General features: G+C 42.3%; 1 protein-coding gene across 6 annotated transcripts; it reads right to left on the reverse strand.

Annotated features, from left to right (window-relative positions):
- Positions 1 to 62: 62 nt before the first annotated feature.
- LOC118386906 (ralBP1-associated Eps domain-containing protein 1-like) lies at positions 63 to 21,151 on the reverse strand. 6 transcript variants are annotated; one of them, XM_035774886.2, is made up of 19 exons: positions 20,424 to 21,151; positions 18,740 to 18,863; positions 13,711 to 13,904; positions 13,380 to 13,536; positions 12,934 to 13,067; positions 11,041 to 11,206; positions 10,504 to 10,567; positions 10,099 to 10,253; positions 9,839 to 9,960; positions 9,333 to 9,413; positions 7,589 to 7,676; positions 7,303 to 7,401; positions 7,073 to 7,145; positions 6,777 to 6,975; positions 3,540 to 3,713; positions 3,341 to 3,427; positions 1,887 to 2,026; positions 1,645 to 1,750; positions 63 to 1,504 (listed from the first exon to the last, which is right to left on the reverse strand). In XM_035774886.2, the coding sequence occupies exons 1-19, from the start codon at positions 20,574 to 20,576 to the stop codon at positions 1,436 to 1,438; spliced, it is 2,385 nt and encodes a 794-aa protein (XP_035630779.1). In that variant the 5' UTR covers positions 20,577 to 21,151; the 3' UTR covers positions 63 to 1,435. The 6 variants fall into 6 exon arrangements, with proteins under 6 accessions (XP_035630779.1, XP_035630777.1, XP_035630780.1 ...); XM_035774884.2 differs by having other exon boundaries at positions 13,380 to 13,542; XM_035774887.2 differs by having other exon boundaries at positions 13,003 to 13,067; positions 13,380 to 13,542; positions 20,424 to 21,149.
- Positions 21,152 to 21,571: the final 420 nt, after the last annotated feature.

A 21,571-nucleotide genomic window follows, 5' to 3' on the forward strand; every position in this document is an offset into this window, starting at 1 on the left:
CAAGGTATTCCTTGGGACTGCTTGAGTCAGTCACATCAACAATAACATTTGAACCAGAAAAAGGTGGTTAAAATATTGTTATTTTATTTTGTGTAAAAATCACACAGCTGCTAGTTCATTCTGCAGAGATACATCCATGCAGTTAAACATCATCCCACAGCCATAATAAGCAATTAAATAGAATATTTGCTGTTAGTCAGCAATTAATGCAAATGTACATATGAGATCAAAAGGTGTGTATCATATACAATATACAACACCCTTTTACAGTACATCAACCTGAACAGCAGGGAAAAGAAGGTTCACCAAGGTTCAATACAGGGAGAATAGAATCAAGTGGAAACCTGAACGCCAGGAGTAAGGCATTTGAGGACAGGTTGAGAAAAGAAACAGGAAGTTCCAGGAAAACAAAGACAGTTATACAATGTTTAGGTACCACCACAATGTCATACTAGGTAAGATATACAGGTAGAAATCAAGTGGTCTATTTTTAAGCGCAGTCTTCATACTAGATAAGAACATGAACAACATGCAGGTAAAAATAAAAATGGTGTCAGAGGGGAAACAAAAAGAAAAACAGGGGGGGGTGCAGTCTTTTCAGTCAGGTCTCACTTCCATAGTTGGTATCTCACAAGGACCTCTCTCACAGGCAGCATGAGCATCTACAGAGCCAGGAGCGAAACTTAAAGGTGTCCCGTCATCTGGGGGTCGATCACTTCACAAGGTAATACAGCTCACTGTGTTAAGGATCAAATCGCAGAAGACTAGTGAAAAAAACTAAAAGAACACATACATACACTTGTTGCATTGTGCAGTTTGTAACCGTTGCCTGCCCACATACATTCACACACACAGTAATAAACTGGAACATTAATAAATTCCTGTCACATGATCAGTCCAAGGTGCTCCAGGATAGAGCATCATCTCCCATAGACTCCTCCGCTCTCCTCTCCTCACCCAATGCCCTCGCTGGTATGATTATCTGTCCTTGACAGGGCCCGGGCGGCCAGGCCCACTCACACTACAGACAGACCACAGTGTGCTCCTCTCATTCAGTGAACTGGACACTTGTCATCACGGGGAAGAATGGGGAGGGAACTTGGCCTTCAGTACCCCATGACTCAAGTTCCAGTTCTATGCATGCCTGGCTAGCCTCGGGGGCCTGTCCTGTTATAAGGGATTGACGTCTACAATAATCTTTATTTCTTTGATAAATAAAAGTGCCAATATTTGTAACATTCCCATCCCAGCCGCTCTGGTAAGACTGTACTCTGTCTGATGAGGGCGACTCAGGGTGTGTTGTTGCAGTCAGTCAGCCGGTGACAGAGTCTGTTTCCCACAGTAGAGACAGCAGAACACAGAGGGAGTGGACATCGGGAGAACAACATGTGCATCTCTTATCTGCTCTCATGGACTTATCCTCCTCACAAACAGGTTACAAATGGGAAAATGGTCTAAGCTGTTCCAGTTGAACCTCCAAAGATATCCTCTCTTCTAGCAAGTCCTATGAATGAAAAGCAACAAGATACATCACCTAAAAGGCTTAGATTTTTTTTAATGCCAAAATGTTCCAAATCAAGCCTCAGGTTCAGTTCAATAACAAATTGGTTAGTATGCATGTACTGTGTTTAAACACTCCCCTACCTTTAGCTGTTGCTGTAATTCACTGTTGAGCCTGGCCAAGACTGTGTTGGTCTCCTTGTTTCTTCTGATAGAGGCTTGAATTGCTTTTTTATCCTTCCCAACCGACCTGCAATTTTTTTTTTTTTTTTTACTTTTAAAACTTGCATTTCTTCATTTCAATGCCAATTAAGTGATCAAAGATATATAAATCAACAATGAAAGACCAGTCACTATTCAGATTCATATGGAGCCCCTGTTCCTACCTGGGAATGGATGGCTGTGCAGCTAAAACAGTGGCTATGACGTTAGACTTCAGGGGGAGGGCCTCTTCCTGGAGTTCATCCTCAGACTTCAGTCTCCGGCGGACAGGCTTAGGTGGGGGGGCCATGATGGACCCTTTGGCCTGACAGGGAAAAAAATAAAACACACTGTATAAATCTGAAAATAACCATTTGCAAGTACAAACAATAGTACGCAAGTATTAACACCATGGGACCACACAGCCGTTACACCGCTCAGGAATGAGACGCGTTCCGTCTCCTAGAGATGAATGTACTTTGGTGCGAAAAGTGCAAATCAATCCCAGAACAGCAACAAAGGACCTTGTGAAGATGCTGGAGGAAACCGGTACAAAAGTATATCCACAGTAAAACGAGTCCTATAGGGGGAGGCTTGCAAGCCGAAGAACATCATCCCAACCGTGAAGCACGGGAGTGACAGCATCATGTTGTGGGGGTGCTTTGCTGCAGGATGGACTGGTGTACTTCACAAAATAGATGGCATCATGAGGAAGGATAGTTATGTGGATATATTGAAGCAACATCTCAAGACATCAGTCAGGTAGTTAAAGCTTCCAAATAATGCTACCAAATACTAATTGACTGTATGTAAACTAATGACCCACTGGGAATGTGATGAAAGAAATAAAAGCTGAAATAAAATCACTATTATTCTGACATTTCACCCTTAAAATAAAGTGGTGATCCTAACTGGCCTAAGACAGGGAATTTGTACTATGATTAAATGTCAGGAATTGTGAAAAACAGAGTTTAAATGTATTTTGCTAAGGTGTATATAAACTGTATATATTCACCCCCTTTGCTATGAAGCTCATAAATAAGATCTGGTGAAACCAATTACCTTCAGAACTCAAATAAAGTTAAATAAAGTCCACCTGTGTGCAATCTAAGTGTCATATGATCTCAGTATATATAAATATGTAGCCGTTCAAAAGGCACAAGAGTCTGCAACACCACCAAGCAAGTCGCACTATGAAGACCATGGAGCTCTTATAACCCAACAGATCAGGGTTGGGTTATAAAAAATATCCGAAACATTGAACATCCCACGGAGCACCATTTAATCCATTTAAAAAAATGGAAAATAATATGGCACCACAACAAATCTGCCAAGAGAGGGCTGCCCACCAAAACTCACGGACCAGGCAAGGAGGGCATGAATCAGAGAGGCAACAAAGAGACTAAAGGTAACCCTGAAGAAGCTGCAAAGCTCCACAGTAGAGATTGGAGTATCTCTCATACACTCCACAGAACTGGGCTTTACGGAAGAGTGGCCAGAAAAAAGCCATTGCTTAACCTCTCTGGGATATGTGGGACGCTAGCGTCACTGTACAGGTATCAAGACAGTGTACTGAGGTACGAGGTAGTTGGAGTGATTGATTGAGGTGCATCATGGTCTAAATAAGTCAATTACTTACAGAGTTCACAGTAGCTGCAGCTCGCTCTTCCTGGTTGTCACTCTTCACAGTTCTCAAAGGCCCAGCACCTTCTAAAGACTTCTCTACCTGTGAACGGAGAACGAACAGTCTGTCTTATTATAACAGGAGTACAGATGATATAACCGGGTTAGGTTCACCAACTGCAAGGTGGTTCTGTATTTTACGGTGTTTGACTTACCGGCAGACTCTCTGGGTGCTTCTCCTCGTCATCGCTGGGCTCTTCTGAGGCAGCAAACACCTGGAACTGACTGAAGTCAGCAAAGTTGGGCTGCTCCGGGATCTGCTGGGGCGAGGTAGTGGAATGAGCTGCCAGGCCCTCATCTGAGCGATGCCCACTGTGGGGACCCGAGGTCTGGGGAAAAACACAGGGTTCAGACTAAACACTGCATTTTGAAAAACGGAACAGAACCTTGAATAGGAGATTACTTAGATGTGGATTGAAATTTACTGCATAGGTACCTGGAGAAAATTGTGGGAGGGTCATGTTTTTTCAATTTCAGTCAAGGGGAGTGTTGAGTATTTTTTTAAGTTAATTTGTGGAATTTCTTTCCTTTCCTTAGCATTTGAGCCAATCAGTTGTGTTGTGACAAGGTTGGGGTGGTATACAGAAGACAGCCCTATTTGGTAAAATACCAAGTCCATATTATGGCAAGAACAGCTCAAATAAGCAAAGAGAAACAACAGTCCATCATTACTTTGAGACATGGTCAGTCAATACCTTTTCTTCAAGCGCAGTCACAAAAAACATCAAGCACTATGATGAAACTGTCTCTGATGAGGACCGACACAGGAAAGGAAGACCCAGAGTTATCATCAACTGTTTAGAGGAGACTGTGAATCAGGCATTCGTGGTTGAATTGCTGCAAAGAAACCACTACTAAAAGGACACCGATAATAATAAGAAACTTGCTTGGGCCAAGAAACACAAGCAATGGACCTGTGGAAAATTGTCATTTGGTCTGATGTCCAAATTTGACCTTTTTGGTTCCAACCACCATGTCTTTGTGAGACGCAGAGTAGGTTAATGGATGATCACGGTGGGAACCACACATGCAGCGAAGGATGGAAGTGGTGCTTTGCTGGTGACAATGTCTGTGACTTATTCAGAATTCAAGGCATACTTAACTAGCATGGCTACCACAGCACTCTGCAGCAATTCACCATCCGATCTGGTTTGCACTTAGTGGGGCTATCATTTGTTTTTCAACAAGACAATGACCCAAAACACACCTCCAGGCTGTGTAAGTGTTATTTGGCCAAGGAGGAGAGGCCAAATCATGACCAGGCCTCCACAATCACCCGACCTCAACCCAATTGAGAAGGTTTGGGATGAGTTGGACCACAGAGTGAAGGAAAAGCAGCCAACAAGTACTCAGCATATGTGGGAACTCCTTCAAGACTGTTGGAAAAGCATTCCTCGTGAAGCTGGTTAAGAGAATGCCAAGAGTGTGCAAAGCTGTCAAGGCAAACTGTGGCTACTTTGAAGAATGAAATATATTTTGTTTAACACTTTTTTCATTACTACATGATTCCATATTTGTTATTTCATCATTTTGAGGTCTTCACTGCAATGTAGAAAATAGTAAAAATAAAGAAAAACCCTTGAATGGTTAGATCTGTCTAAACTTTTGACTGGTACGGTGTGTGTGTGTGTGTGCGCGCGCACCTGATGCCGCCCCTCATCGCTGATTCTGCGCCTGGCATGCAATATCAAGTGAGCCTACAGGCTATTTAGTGTAGTCTCAATCAAATTATCCATAGCTTTTAGGCTACGAAGTGCATGGTCGGAGAAGCACAGATCAAAGTTATGTTACAAAGATAGCTGCTGGGATGGTATAAATAAAACTAGGCTGCATTACACACTGCAATGGATATTCCAACCCTGAGCCCCGGGCTGCTCTGCTCTTGCTGATCAAAACCTTTTTTGTGTGCCGTCTCACCAATGCTGTGCAGGTCTACAGTGGCGGCAGTTCAGGAGGCGAGTCAAAAGCTTCTTCCAAACATTACTTCCGATTAGGCCTAGTCCAAATCTTCTGCGCGGAATGCCTATAACCTATGTTCCGTTATTGAGTTATTGATTCGAGTAACATTGTGGTGCTGAAATTTGAATCAGCAGCACAACCAATGGACAGTAGGCATCATTAATATAAAGTTTTAATTCGACTTTAGTAACAACAAGAGGACTTTGTGTTGGAGCCTATTTCTTCCTATTTAAGAAAGAGGTAGGCCTACCTGTTTGACAAATAAAATTAGTCTATTAGGCTGCTATATCCATAGATTTGTCATAGGCCTACCTTTTATTAAAGAAAATGGCAAAAAGCACAGGCCTACACATTGTTATCTTAAGATTTAGAGGGGGAAAAAATTACAGATCCATTATATAAAGTAAACTATAACAGTGCTTCGGTCCGTGACGCTTTATGATAGAAACAAGCGGTAAAATACCCGGGATATCATTTAGTTTCTACAGCAGAGACAAAAATGTACTTTGCTTGGGAGGTAATCAAATTCTGTCACTATCAATTGATTAAGCTATTCACTTTCTGTACAATAGAAGATATTTAAACCCAAGACAGCTTTTAGGGAAACACTTGTGACCTTCTCTCGTTGGGTTAAGCCACAGAAGAAGAGTAGCCAGTCGTTAAAGCTTTCATTTTTATGCATCAGTAGGACTACCCTGTTTGGGGTGGAAAGGTAGGCTTAACTTTTGAAAGAACCGTTCTCAGATTCCTAATGATTGTTTGCAGACATGAACAGTTTTGTTGCAAACAAAACACACTTATTTGGCATTGGAGAAATGTGACAAGATGAACACACATCTGTCCATTCTTAGCCTGTAATTTATGTGGTATTAAAAAATATTCTGCTAATATGTAACATTATGTAGAATTGCATGAAATGTTTCTATAAGGTATTTTTTCTCTCTGACCTGCAAATATGATAGATTTTACTATAAAGGACATCTGTCCACAGTAGTCTCTGAACTCACAACCTTCTGGCCTGCAGCCCTGTGCCAAAAAAAATATTTAAAAATCCTGCGTTGCCATGTAATGCTTAGAGAAGAAAGAACAGTTTCTAAAACTGCATATCTAAGGCTTTGGTCTGTCCAAGAAGTGAGGTTAAACATGTTCTCTGCTATCCGCTTCGTTTTAATTATTATTTTGGGTGTGTGTATATCACTTTTTTCCCAAGGGAAGGCTATCCATTTTCATTTCAGAGAGGTTCGCTTTTCCCCATGTAACCCTCATTATAAATAATGTTCACTCCCTTAGTAGTAGTAGTAATAATAGTCTGTGTAGTGAATAGAACATAAAGAAAGGAGATTTCAGTATTTAAATATGTACATTTCCTATTAAAGACTACACAGAGGCGGCAACATTTTGATAAGTCTTCAGGTCTGTGCTGATAGTTCTACCTGTGTGGGTAGTGGTCTAGGAGGCACGGCTGGAGGGTAGGCCACGACTCCAGCCGACTGTGGCCCGGGGGGGACAGCCGCAAAGCTTCTGTTCATGTCTAGAGAGGAGGAGCGGGAGTGGGAGGCGTGTGGTCTGGGGGGTGGCGGTGGGGGAGCAGTCACCACCTTCAGTCCTTCAGGAGACGTCCCAGAATGAGACCTACAACACAGCTAGTGAGCTTACCATTCAAAAACTCTTCAATTAACAAAGCATGTGTTTTGACATCGAATATCTCTAGATATTGAGACCAACTTACCTTTGTCTTGTTACAACACTTGTAATTGGGTCTTGATCTGAAGTATAGGAATCTGAACTGCTATAACCATCACCTTTAGGAGAGAAATATGAGTATTGTATCTTGAACCATGTCTCAAGGAAATGCAATATAATTATGGTCACAGATTTATTATAGGAAATACGGCCTACCTAAAAATGGCAACTGTCCTAAATTCTTTATGATAATGGTACATCCCTTGAGACACTTACCAGAGTTAGCAGTTACAAACTTCATAGAGGTGGCAAGCTTGGTTTCTTCAGAGAGGTCAGGTGGTTTAGCCATCAGGGGACTTGTAGGATGTGTGTGGTCTTCAGGAATGAGAAAGACGGTCAATTCCCTTAACAGTATTTAGAAAGAGGTACAGTGCATCCCTTCATTACTTTTCAGTAAAATTCTTGAGAGTTGCTAGTCTCTCCAGTCTCCACTGCTTTAGAAGACAGAGCTCGGTCTTCTGATATGTTTACGTGCTCTTATCATATGGGGAAAGTATCTTACCACTTCCGGTTCTCTTCAGCTCCATCTCTTGCATATGGATCTTGCTTGGGGTCATGCGGATGGGGACAGGGTGGACAATGGCTGTATCCTGTAAGGACAGAGGTGTCTGATGATCATAAGCCCATATACTGCCATTAGGATAGAAATATTTCATAGTGTCAGAACAGTTTGTAAAAGGCTAGAAAAGGCTTCCATTCATGGCAATTATGCAGATTGAGAAAACTGAAGCTCTACAGTACCAGTCAAAAGTTGACACGTACTCAAAGGTTTTTCTTTATTTTCAAAAAAAAGTGTTAAACAAATCAAAATATATTTAACATTTGAGATTCTTCAAAGTAGCCACCTTTTGCCTTGACAGCTTTGCACACTTGGTATTCTCTCAACCAGATTCACCTGGAATTTTTTTTCAACAGTCTTGGAGTTCCCACATATGCTGAGCACTTGTTGGCTGCTTTTCCTTCACGCTGTGGTCCAACTCATCCCAAACCATCTCAATTGGGTTGAGGTCGGGTGGTTGTGGAGGCCTGGTCATCTGATGCAGCACTCAATCACTCTTCATCTTGGTCAAATAGCCTATACACAGCCTGGAGGTGTCCTTTTGAAAAACAAATGATAGCCCCACTAAGCGCAAACCAGATGGGAAGGCGTATCGCTGCAGAATGCTGTGGTAGCCATGCTGGTTAAGTGTGACTTGAATTCTAAATAAATCACAGACAAGTGTCACCAGCAAAGCACCCCCACACCATCTCCTCCATGCTTCACGACGGGAACCACACACACGGAGATCATTCGTTCACCTACTCTGCGTCTCAAAAAGACATGACAGATTTCCACCAGTCTAATGTACATTGCTCATGTTTCTTGGCCCGAACAAGTCTCTTCTTATTGGTGTTCTTTAGTGGTTTCCTTGCAGCAATTTGACCATGAAGGCCTGATTCATGCAGTCTCCTCTGAACAGTTGATGTTGAGAGGTGTCTGTTACTTGAACTCTGAAGCATTTATTTGGGCTGCATTCTGAGGTGCAGTTAACTCTAAAGAACGTATCCTCTGCAGCAGAGGTAACTTTGAGTCTTCCTTTCCTGTGGCAGTCCTCATGAGAGCCAGTTTCATCATAGCGCTTGATGGGTTTTTGCAACTTTACTTAAAAACGTTTAGTTCTTGAAATTGTATGGATTGACTGACCTTCATGTCTTAAAGTAATGGACTGTCATTTCTCTTTGCTTATTTGAGCTGTTATTGCCATAATATGGACTTAGCCCTATTTGGTAAAAGGCCACCTGTTTTACCACCCCTACTTTGTCACAACACAACTGATTGGCTCAAACAAGGCACACCTGTTAATTGAAATGCATTCCAGGTGACTACCTCAAAACTGGTTGAGAGAATGCAAAGCTGTCATTAAAGGCAAAGGGTGGCTATTTTGATTTGTTTACCACTTTTCTGGTTACATATGATTCCATGTGTTATTTCATAGTTTTGATGTCTTCACTATTATTCTAAAAAAAAAAAAAAATGAAGATATTAAATATTGCTAACATTTAAAATATCCCAGGAACTTATAGGGCCCACAATGTCATTCTTAATCATAGTATGGGATAAAAAAAGCAAGCAAAAACCACATGGGTACTGCTGTTATGGTAAATTCAGTAGCACTATGTACATGCACTCAGAGCGAGATCTTAATTAGCCCTTGGGTTAATTTCATAATTTATACTGAAACAGGCAAACTAAGTGATGGACTTACAGGGTCAGCTGGCGCAATGTTAGAATCAAATTGGGTCAGAGTTTGTGAGCTGGAGGAGCGCTCACTAAAAGTCTCCCACTGCTAGAGAGACAAAGCAGAAACACATCAGCACACAGGATGATTCCCCACCCAGTTACAAACCCCACTGCTCTCACACAGGCGGGGTGAGGAACTGCATTTACTATCACTTATCCATTCATTATAGTGAGGAAGGGATGGATATTGACTGGAACCATGATAACTAGCTTAACAGAAATGGAGCAAACTGACTGATTGAGAATTGTAGCTTTTGTAGGTTTCTGTAAGTACCAATCTGTGTTTCTTAAAAATGGATAAGAAAGATACTGAATTAGGAAATTACTGCGAGATGACAGCTACTAAAACCGAGCAATGGAAAGATCCTTATCGATCACTTAATTGAGAAGTCATTTGCAAAATGCTGGAATGGCAAAAGTTCAACGATGACCTATTTTACAGTGACAACATGTGGTGGTTCGGTGCCCAACCTCATTGCCCTGGTTGAGATCAGGCCAGGTCTGGTTGAGTGAGGGCATGGAGGGGGACTTGTTGGGTGTCACCTCCACAGGGGATCCCGAGTAGCCCACGTCAGGGGCCTGGTCTGGAACCTCTGGAACATGGAACATTTATATCAGGATGACGATTCCATTTCTCTCTGTGTTTCATAAATCAACTGTCTGCAGCAGACAGTCCCAAGGCCAGGTTTGGACAGATTCTGATTATATAGCAGGAGAGCGCCAGCTTTTACCTGCTGAGTCATCCAAGTCAATAAGCTTTGGCATAAGACTCTCCGGCAGCTTTTCGGGAAGATCATAGCTGTTTTTCCGAGCAACAACCAGATGAAATGCAGCACAGAACTCATCCAGTGTCAATGCCCCGTCTTTATCGAAGTCTGACAGCTCCCTGTAATGCAAAAAATGTGAGTCAGCGAAAAAGACTAAACACACTCGTGAATGGAAAACTGCTCGAATCCCTTGTGAATTCAATCACTGGACCAGAGGTATCCAAATTCAATAACTGAAGAGTTATTTATTCCATTCTTTGGTATTACTTCCTGGATTAAGAATAAATCAGGTGGTTCATAATACAATTCCATCATTACATATGGGGAGCATCTCAACTAAAGCCAATAGCCCTCTTTCTAATAACTTACCAAATGTGGGACAGTTCAAGAATAGGTAGCTTTGATTTTGTGAAAAATTCTTTTGCGGCAGAACCTGAAATATAGACGAAGGGAAAAACTGTTTGTGCTGGGTCAATCACTGTAGCATAACAGCCAGTCCCTGTAACCTTTAAAGGGCCAATCCTTAATTGAAACAAAGTAGTTCCCTGCCTCTATTTTGGTAAAAAGCTGAGGGATAGGCCTGGAGAAATGTAACCACTAAAATTGAATGGGCAGAGCTATGAATACAAGGACTGACCAGCCAATATATTAAAGATAGTTTTTAACATGTTGAGAGGCTATAAAATGTTTGTTTACATGTACAATGTTTACAACCATTGGTGTAAAACAAACATATTTTGGGTTCTGATGGAGTATGACAGTTAAACTAAGCTCATTAGGCATTTCTAATGGATATACCCTTTGATTCTTGAATAACATTAATTTATTAGTCCAAAAATGGATGAAGCAACTGCAGATTGAAGGTAAATGTGTAAAAGCTGGTTTCACACAAAGCTCACTACTCACCAGGAATGAAACCGTTGAGGTCTGGTTGGATGGTCTTGAACTGATTTATGTAATACTGTCTCTGCTCGTCTGTGATTTTCCAGGGGTCGTCATAACCACCACTGGACTGTCTTTGGGTTTCATTGGCTGTTGTCGCAGATGCAACCGTTCGAATCGAAGAGTTCTCCTAAAGCCAGTCATATGAAACATTTAGAGAGAAAAGAACCATTCCTGACTTATCGCAGTAGCTACAGTGCATTCAGAAAGTATTCAGACCCCTTGACTTTTTCAACATTTTGTTATATTACAGCTTTATTCTAAAAAGGATGAAATATTTTATCAAGCTACACACAAAACCCATAATGACAAAGCGAAAACAGGTTTACACATTTTTGCAAATGTATTAAAAAAAAATAAAGTATTCAGACCCTTTGATATGAGACTCAAAATTGAGCTCAGGTGCATCCTGTTTGCATTGATCATCCTTGAGATGTTTCAACCTGTGGTAAATTCAATTGATTGGACATGATTTGGAAAGGCACACAACGGTCTATATAAGGTCTCACAGTTGACAGTGCATGTCCAAGTAAAAAACAAGCCATTAGGTTGAAGGAATTGTCGAGCTCCAAGACAAGATTGTGTCGAGGTACAGATCTGGGGAGGTTACCAAAACATTTCTGCAGCATTGAAGGTCCCCAAGAACACAGTGGCCTCCATCATTCTTAAATGGAAGACGTTTGGAACCACCATGACTCTTCCGAGAGCTGGCCATTCAGCCAAACTGAGCAATCGGTGGAGAAGGGCCTTGGTCGGGTAGGTGACCAAGAACCCGATGGTCACTCTGAAAGAGCTCCAGAGTTCCTCTGTGGAGATGGGAGAACCTCCCAGAAGGACAACAATCTATACATCACTCCACCAATCAGGCCTTTATCGTAGAGTGTGCAGACGGAAGCCACTCAGTAAAACGCACGACAGCCCGCTTGGAGTTTTCCCAAAAGGCACCTAAAGGACTCTCAGATCATGAGAAACAAGAGTCTCTGGTCTGATGAAATCAAGATTGAACTCTTTGGCTTGAATGCCTAGGGTCTCGTCAGGAGGAAACCTGGCACCATCCCTACGGTGAAGCATGGTGGTGGCAGCATCATGCTGTGGGGATGTTTTTCAGCAGCAGTCTCTGGGAGACTAGTCAGTGTCGAGGGAAAGATGAACGGAGCAAAGTACAGAGAGGTCCTTGATGAAAACTTGCTACAGAGCGCTCAGGACCTCAGACTGGGGAGAAGGTTCACCGTCCAACAGGACAATGACCCTAAGCACACAGCCAAGTCAACGCAGGAATGGCTGCGGGACAAGTCTTTGAATGTCTTTGAGTGGCCCAGCCAGAGCCTGGACTTGAACCTAATCGAACATCTCTGGAGAGACTTGAAAATAGCTGTGCAGCAATGCGCCCCATCCAACCTGACAGCTTGAGAGGATCTGCAGAAAAGAATGGGGAAACTCCCCAAATACACGTGTACCAAGATTTTAGCGTCATACCTAAGAAGATGACTGTAATAGCTACCAAAGATGCTTCAACAAAGTACTGAGTAAAGGATCTGAATACTTATGTAAATGTGTCTTTATTTTTATAAATGTGCAAACATTTATAAAAACCTGTTTTAGTTTCTTCATTATGGGGTAATGTGTAGATTTAGGGGGAAAAACACAATTTTATACATTTTAGAATAAGGCTGTAATGTAACAAATTGCAGAAAAAGTCAAAGGGTCTGAATACTTTCCGAATGCACCGTATGTAGTTTGAGGGGGAAACATTAGCCAATGAAATAGAGCATCTAGTGAAATAGGCCATCTCCATATCTATGCCTTTAAGCCATTACAAGAAATATGACAGGTCCATGGAAGCATTTGCTGCACTACCTGGACCGGTGAGGAATGTATTGCTGGGAGTGTGCTGGAGGAGGGGGGATGAGCATCTTTCAAACTGACCCAGCTTTCCTGAACAGGGGGAGGAGAGTTGGCAGACCACATCCCATCACCTGACACCACAGGTCCTGTAGAGAGAGGAGAGTTACACAGCCTCAGGACAGAGCAATTAGATTACACAGGGCTCCTTCTCGCTGATGCAGTGAGCATACTCAAGCATTCAGTGAGTGGATTAAAGACACTTGTCATCAATATTCCTATTATCAATAATCATGTTGAACCTCACTTATCTAGCAAGCTATGTAATAGTTGTATGACTGGCGAAAGCCAAAACGATGCATGACAACTGTGTACAGATATTAATACACATCTACAACTGAAACTGTAAACCTTGTCAGACTAACATTCAGAGGATACAGGTTGTTGTGTGGAGTGTGTACCTGCTTGTGGTTCTCTGAAAGGTGTCCAGACAGCACCTGCCACAACCACAGGTTGTCTCTCTACGTTCCCCCCGCTGGCCTGACGTTTGTGCTTTCTCCAGTGGGGCGAGGTGGGAGGGGACTGGTGCGGAGACACCACAGGGGATGTGGTGTCAGGCTGCAGCTTCAAAGAGTGGCAAATAACATCAGATTAAAACCTAAATGTCTATCAAAGTTTGAATTGTAATTCTGACAGATCAATCTGTCAAGAAACTAGATCATTCAAATAGTTGATCAAATATATTTCCACTAGAGATCTCTTAATAAGAGAAACGCTCAGAGGGGCAATGACCTGTGGTTCTACTGTGGGCACGCAGGGCTGGATGACCTCATGGGCAGACAACTTCTTGACCTGCCCTCGGCCTGGGGGTCGTGGGATTACGCCCTGGTAAGACCCCTGGTTCTCAGAGTCTGGGTACATGGCTGTGTGTCTGGCCTCCTGTTCATTCTTGGCCACAACAAAGCGAGGCAGAGGCAAGTCCTTGACTGTAGATGAGAAACTGTTAGATTATAGCACTGCCTCAAATCCCTTCTAGCTAGCTAGTTGTTTCAACTAGCAGGACTTAACTAGTCAGTTGTTGTCGTCTAGTATGGCCTATTACAACATGGCCTACAAAAGTGTTGAAAATGATAACCACAACATTTGCTTGCAGCTGCATTATTAAGCACATCTAGTTCAAGTGTTACCCAATTTACTTAAGTGATGTATCAAAAGGTGCTTTACAAAGCCTAATGTTCAGGTTTTCAAGAGGTACTTTGAGTCTTTTCCTCCAATAGCTCTGGCCCAGCTTCCTGTTTAGGCTGTGCAATTTCCTGTTGAATTTGTTCTCTATTCTTCGCTTGTACACTACATTACCAAAAGTATGTGGACACCTGCTCATCGAACATCTCATTCAAAAATCATGGTCATTAATATGGAGTTGGTCCCCCATTTGTTACTATAAGAGCTTCCACTCTTCTGGGTTGGCTTTCCACTAGATGTTAAAACATCGCTGCAGGGACTTGCTTCCATCAGCCACAAGATTATTTTGCGATGTTGGGCGATTAGGCCTGGATTCGCAGTCAGAGGTCCAATTCATTCCAAAGGTGTTCGATGGGGTTGAGGTCAGAGCTCTGTGCAGGCAGACAAGTTCTTCCACACTGATCTCGCCAACCCATTTATGTCTGGACCTCAAATTCTGCACAGGGGCACAGCCACGCTGAAACAGGAAAGGGCCTTCCCCAAACTGTTGCCACAAAGTTAGAAGCACAGAATTGTCTAGAATGTCATTGTATGCTGCAGCTTTAATATTTCCCCTTCACTGGAATTAAGGGGCCTAGCCCGAACCATGAATACAGCCCCAGACCATTATTCCTCCTCCATCAAACTTCCCAATTGGCATTATGCATTGGGGCAGGTAGCTTTCTCCTGGAATCCACCAAACCCAGATTCGTACGCCGTACTGTAAGATGGTAAAGCGTGATTCAACACTCCAGTTTCCACTGCTCCAGAGTCCAAAGGCGGCAAGCTTTACACCACTCCAGCTGGCGTTTGGCATAGCACATTGTGATCTTAGGCTGGTGTGCGGCTGCTCTGCCAAGGAAGCCCATTTCATGAAACTCCCATCGAACAATTATTGTGCTGACGTTTTCAGAAGCAGTTTGGAACTCGATAATGAGTGTTGCAACCAAGGACAGGCAATTTTTACACGCTGCGCGCTTCAGCACTTGGTGGTCCCATTCTGAGAGCTTGTGTGGACTACCACTTCGCGGCTCAGCAGTTGTTGCTCCTAGACGTTTCCATTTCACAATAACACTTAGATGACCGGGGCAGGTTTAGCAGGGCAGAATTTTTTTTTAAATAAAAAGACTTGTTGAAAAGGTAGCATCCTATGATGGTGCCACATTGAAAGTTACTGAGCTCTTCAGTATGGCCATTCTGCTGCCAATGTTTGTCTATGGAAATGGTATGGCTGTGTGCTCAATTTTATACACCTGTCAGCAACGAGTGTGACTGAAGCAGCCAAATCCACTGATTTGAAGGTGTGTCCACATGCCTTTGTATATACAGTACCAGTCAAACATCTAGACACACCTACTCATTCAAGGGTTTTTATTTGTACTATTTTCTACATTGTAGAATAATAGTGAAGACATCAAAACTATGAAATAACACATATGGAATCATCTAGTAGCCAAAAAAAAGTGATACATAAATCTAAATATATTTTATATTTGAGATTCTTCAAAAAGTAGCCACCCTTCCCATGACAGCTTTGCACTCTTGGCATTCTCTCAACCAGCTTCATAGAGGTAGTCACCTGGAATGCATTTCAATTAACAGGTGTGCCTTGTTAAAAGTTAAATTTGTGGAATTTCAGTTGTGTTGTGACAAGGTAGGGTTGGTATACAGAAGATAGGGCTATTTGGTAAAAGATAAAGTCCATATTTTGGCAAGAACAGCTCAAATAAGCAAAGAAAAATGACAGGTCATCATGACTTTAAGACATGAAGGTAAGGGTAAGTCAATATGGAAAAGAACTTTGAAAAGTTTCTTCACGTGCAATCGCAAAAACCCTTCAAGTGCAATGATGAAACTGGCTCTCATGAGGACCGCCACAGGAAAAGAAGTCCCAGAGTTACCTCTGCTGCAGAGGATAAGTTCATTAGAGTTACCAACCTCAGTTTCCCATCAAATGCTTCCCAGAGTGACAGACACATCAACTGTTCAAAGAAGACTGCATCAACCAGGCATTCATGGGTTGAATTGCTGCAAAGAAACCTCTACTAAAAGTACACCAATAACAAGAAGAAACTTGCTTAGGCCAAGAAACATGAGCAATGGACATTAGGCCGGTGGAAATCTGCCGTGTCTTTGTGAGACGCAGAGTTGGTGAACGGATGATCTCCACATGTGTGGTTCCCACTGTGAAGCATACGAGGTGGTGGTGTGATGGTACTTTGCTGGTGACACTGCCTGTGATTTATTTAGAATTAAAAGGCACACTTAACCAGCATGGTTACCACAGCATTCTGCAGCGATACACCTTCCCATCTGGTTTGCCCTTAGTAGGACTATCATTTGTTTTTCAACAGGACAATGACCTCAAATACCTCTGGGCTGTGTATAGGCTATTTGACCAAGAAGGAGTGATGGAGGGCTGCATCAGATGACCAGGCCTCCACAATCACCTGACCTCAAACCCATATGAGATGGTTTGGGATTAGTTGGACCGCAGAGTGAAGAAAAAGCAGCCAACAAGTGCTCAGCATATGTCGGAACTCCTTCAAGACCATTGGAAAAGCATTCCAGGTGACTACCTCATGAAGCTGGTTGAGAGAATGCCAAGCTGTCAAGGAAAAGGGTGGCTACTTTGAAGAATCTCAAATATATATATTTTCTTGATTTGTTTCACTTTTTTGATTACTACATGATTCCATATGTGATATTTAATAGTTTGTGTTTTCACTATTATTCTACAATGTAGAAAATAGTAAGAATAAAGAAACACCCTTGAATGAGTAAGTGTGTCCAAACTTTTGACTGGTACTTTATAGTAGTCTTCATTTCCTGCAAAATCACACTCCATCTCTGATCCATCCATATCTCTGCATCCTGCTACTCATTAAATGGACTCAGATATGAAACTTGGGTGACGTATCCTCTGTTGACAGTATATGCATTTGAAAACAGCTCATCTCTAGGGTGTACACATGGCATTAAAAAAGTATTCAGACCCCTTCCCTTTTTACAGGTTTTTAGACATTTTGGGAAATGTATAAAAAAACAGAAATACCTGATTGACATAAGTATTCAGACCCTTTGCTATGTGACTCAAAATTGAGCTCAGGTGCATCCTGTTTCCAATGAGCATCCTTGAAAAGTTCATACATCTTGATTGGAGTCCACCCGCAGTAAAGTCAATTGATTGGACATGATTTGGAAAGGCACACACCTGTCTCTATAAAAAAAACAGCTCACAGTTGACAGTGCATGTAAGAGCAAGCACCAAGCAAAGAGGTTAAAGGAATTGTCCATAGACAGGATTGTGTCGAGGCACAGATCTGGGAAAGGGTACCAACACATTTCTGCAGCATTGAAGATCCCCAAAAACACTGTGGCCTCTATCATACTTAAATGGAAAAAGTTTGGAACCATTAAGTCTCTTCCTAGAGCGGGCCTTGGTCAGGGAGGTGACCAAGAACCCAAGGGTCACTCTGACAGAGCTCTATAGGCCCCCTGTGGAGATTTGAGAACCTTCCAGAAGGATAACCATCTCTGCAGGACTCTAGCAATCAGGCCTTTATGGTAGAGCGGCCAGACGGAAGCCACTCAGTAAAAGGCATGACAGCCCGCTAGGAGTTTGCCAAAAGGCACCTAAAGGACTCTCAGACCATGAGAAACAAGATTCTCTGGTCTGATGAAATCAAGATTGAACTCTTAGGCCTGAATTACAAGTTTCACATCTTGGGTATACCTGGCACCATGGTAGTGGCAGCATCATGCTGTGGGGATGTTTTTCCAGTGGCAGGGACTGGGAGACTAGTCAGGGTCGATGAACGGAGCAAAGTACAGAGAGGTCCTTGATGAAAACTTGCTACAGAGCGCTCAGGATCTCAGACTTGGGAGAAGGTTCACTTTCCAACACAGCCAAGACAACGCAGGAGTCGCTTCGGGACAAGTCTCTTAATGTCCTCGATTGGCACAGCCAGAGCCTGGACTTGAACCCGATCGAACATCTCTGGAGAGACCTTTAAATAGATGTGCAGCGACACTCCCCATCCAACCTGACAGAGCTTGAGAGCATCTGCAAAGAAGAATGGGAGAAACTCCCCAAATACAAGTGTGCCAAGCTTGTAAAATCATACCCAAGAAGACCCGTGGCTGTAATCACTGCCAAAGGTGCGTCAACAAAGTACTGACTAAAGGGTCTAAATAAATACATAAGTAAATGTAATCTGTTTTTTTTTTTATTTAAATAAAAACTGTTTTTGCTTTGTCATTATGGTTGTGTGTAGATTGATGAGGGAAAACCACAATTGTATTTATTTTAGAATACGGCTGTAACATAACAAAATGTGTTAAAAGTCAAGGGGTCTAAATACTTTCTAAATGCACTGTAATCAGTTTTGTTTTGAAGTCAAATGTGTGCCATTGTGAAAAACACATGACTATGCTACTCTCCCTTCAATATAGGCGACTGAATTTAACTAAAACTGTTCCAAAGGCAAACATAAGAAGATGTAAACATTGTCCAGTGTGCCCCCAGGTGCTAATACCCTCTCTCATACATTAGTGGTTAATTCCTAATAGATGGAGCATTCCAGACATGTTTACTAACCAGAATTGAGGCTCTCTACTCGGAGAGGCAGTCCGGACTGGGCTACAGCGATGAGTTTCAGTGCAATGTAAAACTGGCTCCTTCCAAAATGGCCCAGGCGAGTGGCTCCACAGAGCTCTGTGATCTGAGACAACAAATTTACATTTCAGTCTTTTTGAGGAGGGGGATTATTTAAGATACTCTTTGAAGAGGTAGGGTTTCAGACGCTTTCAGAAGATGGGCAGGGACTCTGCTGTCCTAGCATCAGGGGGAAGCTGGTTCCATCCTTGGGATACAAGGACAGAGAAGAGCTTGGACTGGGTTGAGCAGGAGCTGCCGTCTCATAAGGGTCAAGAGACCAGAGGTGGTTGGGGTGTAGGGTTTGAGCATAGCCTGAAGGTAGGGAGGGGCAGTTCACCTTATTATCAACATACTGTAGAGTGATATAAACTCACTATTGTGTTCACGCATCATTGTTATGTGCCAAATAGTTGATGATGGGAGGGAATGTTGCATTCTCTCACAGAGAAAGTTCCAAGGACATTGCTTCCTAACTAACACAGGAAGACAGATGTTGCTTTGTGTGCTCACTGAGCAATGTGACTTGTGTCGTCATAAAAGAAAATGGTCTGACATTTCTACAAGGATGCATCTGAATTAGATGTATACGGCAAGTTGAAGACCTATTCCCTGAGACTTTGCCATTGCGTTGGTAAGAAATAACTACCAGCCAAGGCCTAGTGAGTCTGCATCATTTCAATGGGAAATAGGCCACAGACAGAACCAGGCAACATTTCACATCTCAGATTTATGGATCATGGATTAGGCCTATTCTTCAGTATAATGAACAACCAAAACAGAAACCTTTAGTCCTGTGTTTTTGCATTAGGGAGGAAATAAAAGCATACATCATGGCCCACAAAAGAGCACAGTAACTGTTGAAACAAAAGTCTGAGTCACACCCCTTCCTAGCACATGAATTCTATAGCCTACACCAGGACAAGTGGCCTAGGAATTAGACTGAGCAGGTCAATAAATGACACATTGAAAGAAAGACAGCAAACCTTCAACCGCAACAGAAATGTTGGCGTCAGCCCACAAATTGATAACAGCACGAATATACAAAGAAATAGCTAAACATGACTGGCTATGTTCAAGTAACACAGTCGTTGCTACAATGCACATTCTACTAGCTTCACATCTTGGATTGGATTCATGTTAATCAGTCAAATGAGCACTATGACCTTCGAATAGTATCAAGGCGATACAAATAAGATTATTTTATACTGTACATTTTGTATCCAGTCCAGCAAGCAACAAAGTATTAAATACACAAGAGAGGAAGTGGGCTGTCGACTTAAACTGGTTAGCTACAAAAACAAGTGGGGATAATTAAGCTAGTTTATGATTCAAATTGCAAGAATATCAAGCAGAAAGACATTGAAAATAAATAGCTGTGGTGTTGAGAGAACATGTGGCTATGTATAAAATGTAATGCTAGCAACTTAACTATATTCTTGGTAGCATGCTTTGCTAGTTAGCCTGATGCAGGAAATACCTTTTTCAATTTGCTAACTGGCAAGTATAAGCTGTGTCTCGTCGCGTTAACCACTGGCAACATGAACGCCACATACATGTCAAACACACCCCGATCACATTTGTCAGATTGATACGTTTAGCTGGCTAGTTAATTTAGGTAGCCCACCTGCAGGACAACCTCGCTGGGTAGCTGGGCCGCCCGGAAAAGGTCAAGAACTCTGCCATTGGAAGCCACTTTCTTTGTGTTGTCCGTATCGCAATAAACGAACAAATCAGAGTAATACTTCTGCTCTCCATCAGTTAATGTTAAACTTTCCATTATGGCATAAAAAGTACCCGTTTAGCGAACTAGCTGTTTCGTTATCCTTACTTGCCTGAACTGGACCCAAAAAGTGCGAAAGAGCGACGTTGCTGGTTAGCTTTGCTAAATAGCTTAGCGAAATGCTGGTTATGGCAAGAAGGGGTCTTGTATGTCCCCAGAAACTAGCCCAGTCGCAATATTACGTACCGACTGGTTAGAACAATTGACTATTTCGGGTAATTACTTTGCTATTTATCAATGGATAAAGTTAGACTTTCTGGCCTCGCTACTAACGTTACAAGCTGTTAGCAGCTAGCTAACGTAGCTGGCTAGCCAGGTAGAAAACCAGCCTCAAATCAGCAATAGTCAACTTCCGAGACTGGGTGTCGGTATTCAACGGTAAATGAAACTGAGTTCTTCCGGTTCTATTCCGTTACCGTATGTTTCAATCAAGTGAACAATTCCAAATTATATTAGACGTGAAGTTTTAGGGTCTTCTGGCTCTTTTCTCCCAACAGTCCTATGCCCCGTGATGTCATCGTACAGACCGTTGTGAGTGAGCGGCGCCCGGATCACAAAAAAAATGCCATAGTTAATGTATATGTGTTTGTTTGTCATATCTGAAGCACTAGTAGAATGCCATGGCTGTGATTGACCAGGCATAGGAGGTCCATTGCGGAAGGTTTTGCCTTTATAAACGGCTGTTGTTTCCCTCGTGTATGAGAGGGGACAACCAGAACCTGGCCTTACAGGAGACATTGATACAGGGACTTCACAGAAAGTATTCATACCCCTTGATTTATTCCACATTTTGTTGTGTTACAGCCTGAATTCAAAATGGATTCAACATTTCTCACCCATCAACACACCACCATTATGACAAAGTGAAAACATATTTTTAGGAATGTTTGCAAGTGTATCGGAAATTAAATACAGACACTCCAAATTGAGCTCAGGTAAATCCAATTTCCTTTGATCATCCTTGAGACTTTGATCAAATCAAATGTTATTTG

This window comes from Oncorhynchus keta, chromosome 8, assembly GCF_023373465.1.
Source record: "Oncorhynchus keta strain PuntledgeMale-10-30-2019 chromosome 8, Oket_V2, whole genome shotgun sequence".
Classification (NCBI taxonomy): domain Eukaryota; kingdom Metazoa; phylum Chordata; class Actinopteri; order Salmoniformes; family Salmonidae; genus Oncorhynchus; species Oncorhynchus keta.

Coding starts and splice junctions, on each gene's coding strand:
- LOC118386906 (XM_035774884.2), bottom strand. CDS start 20,576: ATGGAAAGTTTAACATTAACTGATGGAGAGCAGAAGTATTACTCTGAT. Junction 6,976..7,072: donor AGTGTTGTAACAAGACAAAG/GTAAGTTGGTCT, acceptor GCTGTGTTGTAG/GTCTCATTCTGGGACGTCTC. Junction 1,505..1,644: donor AATTACAGCAACAGCTAAAG/GTAGGGGAGTGT, acceptor TTTCATTCATAG/GACTTGCTAGAAGAGAGGAT.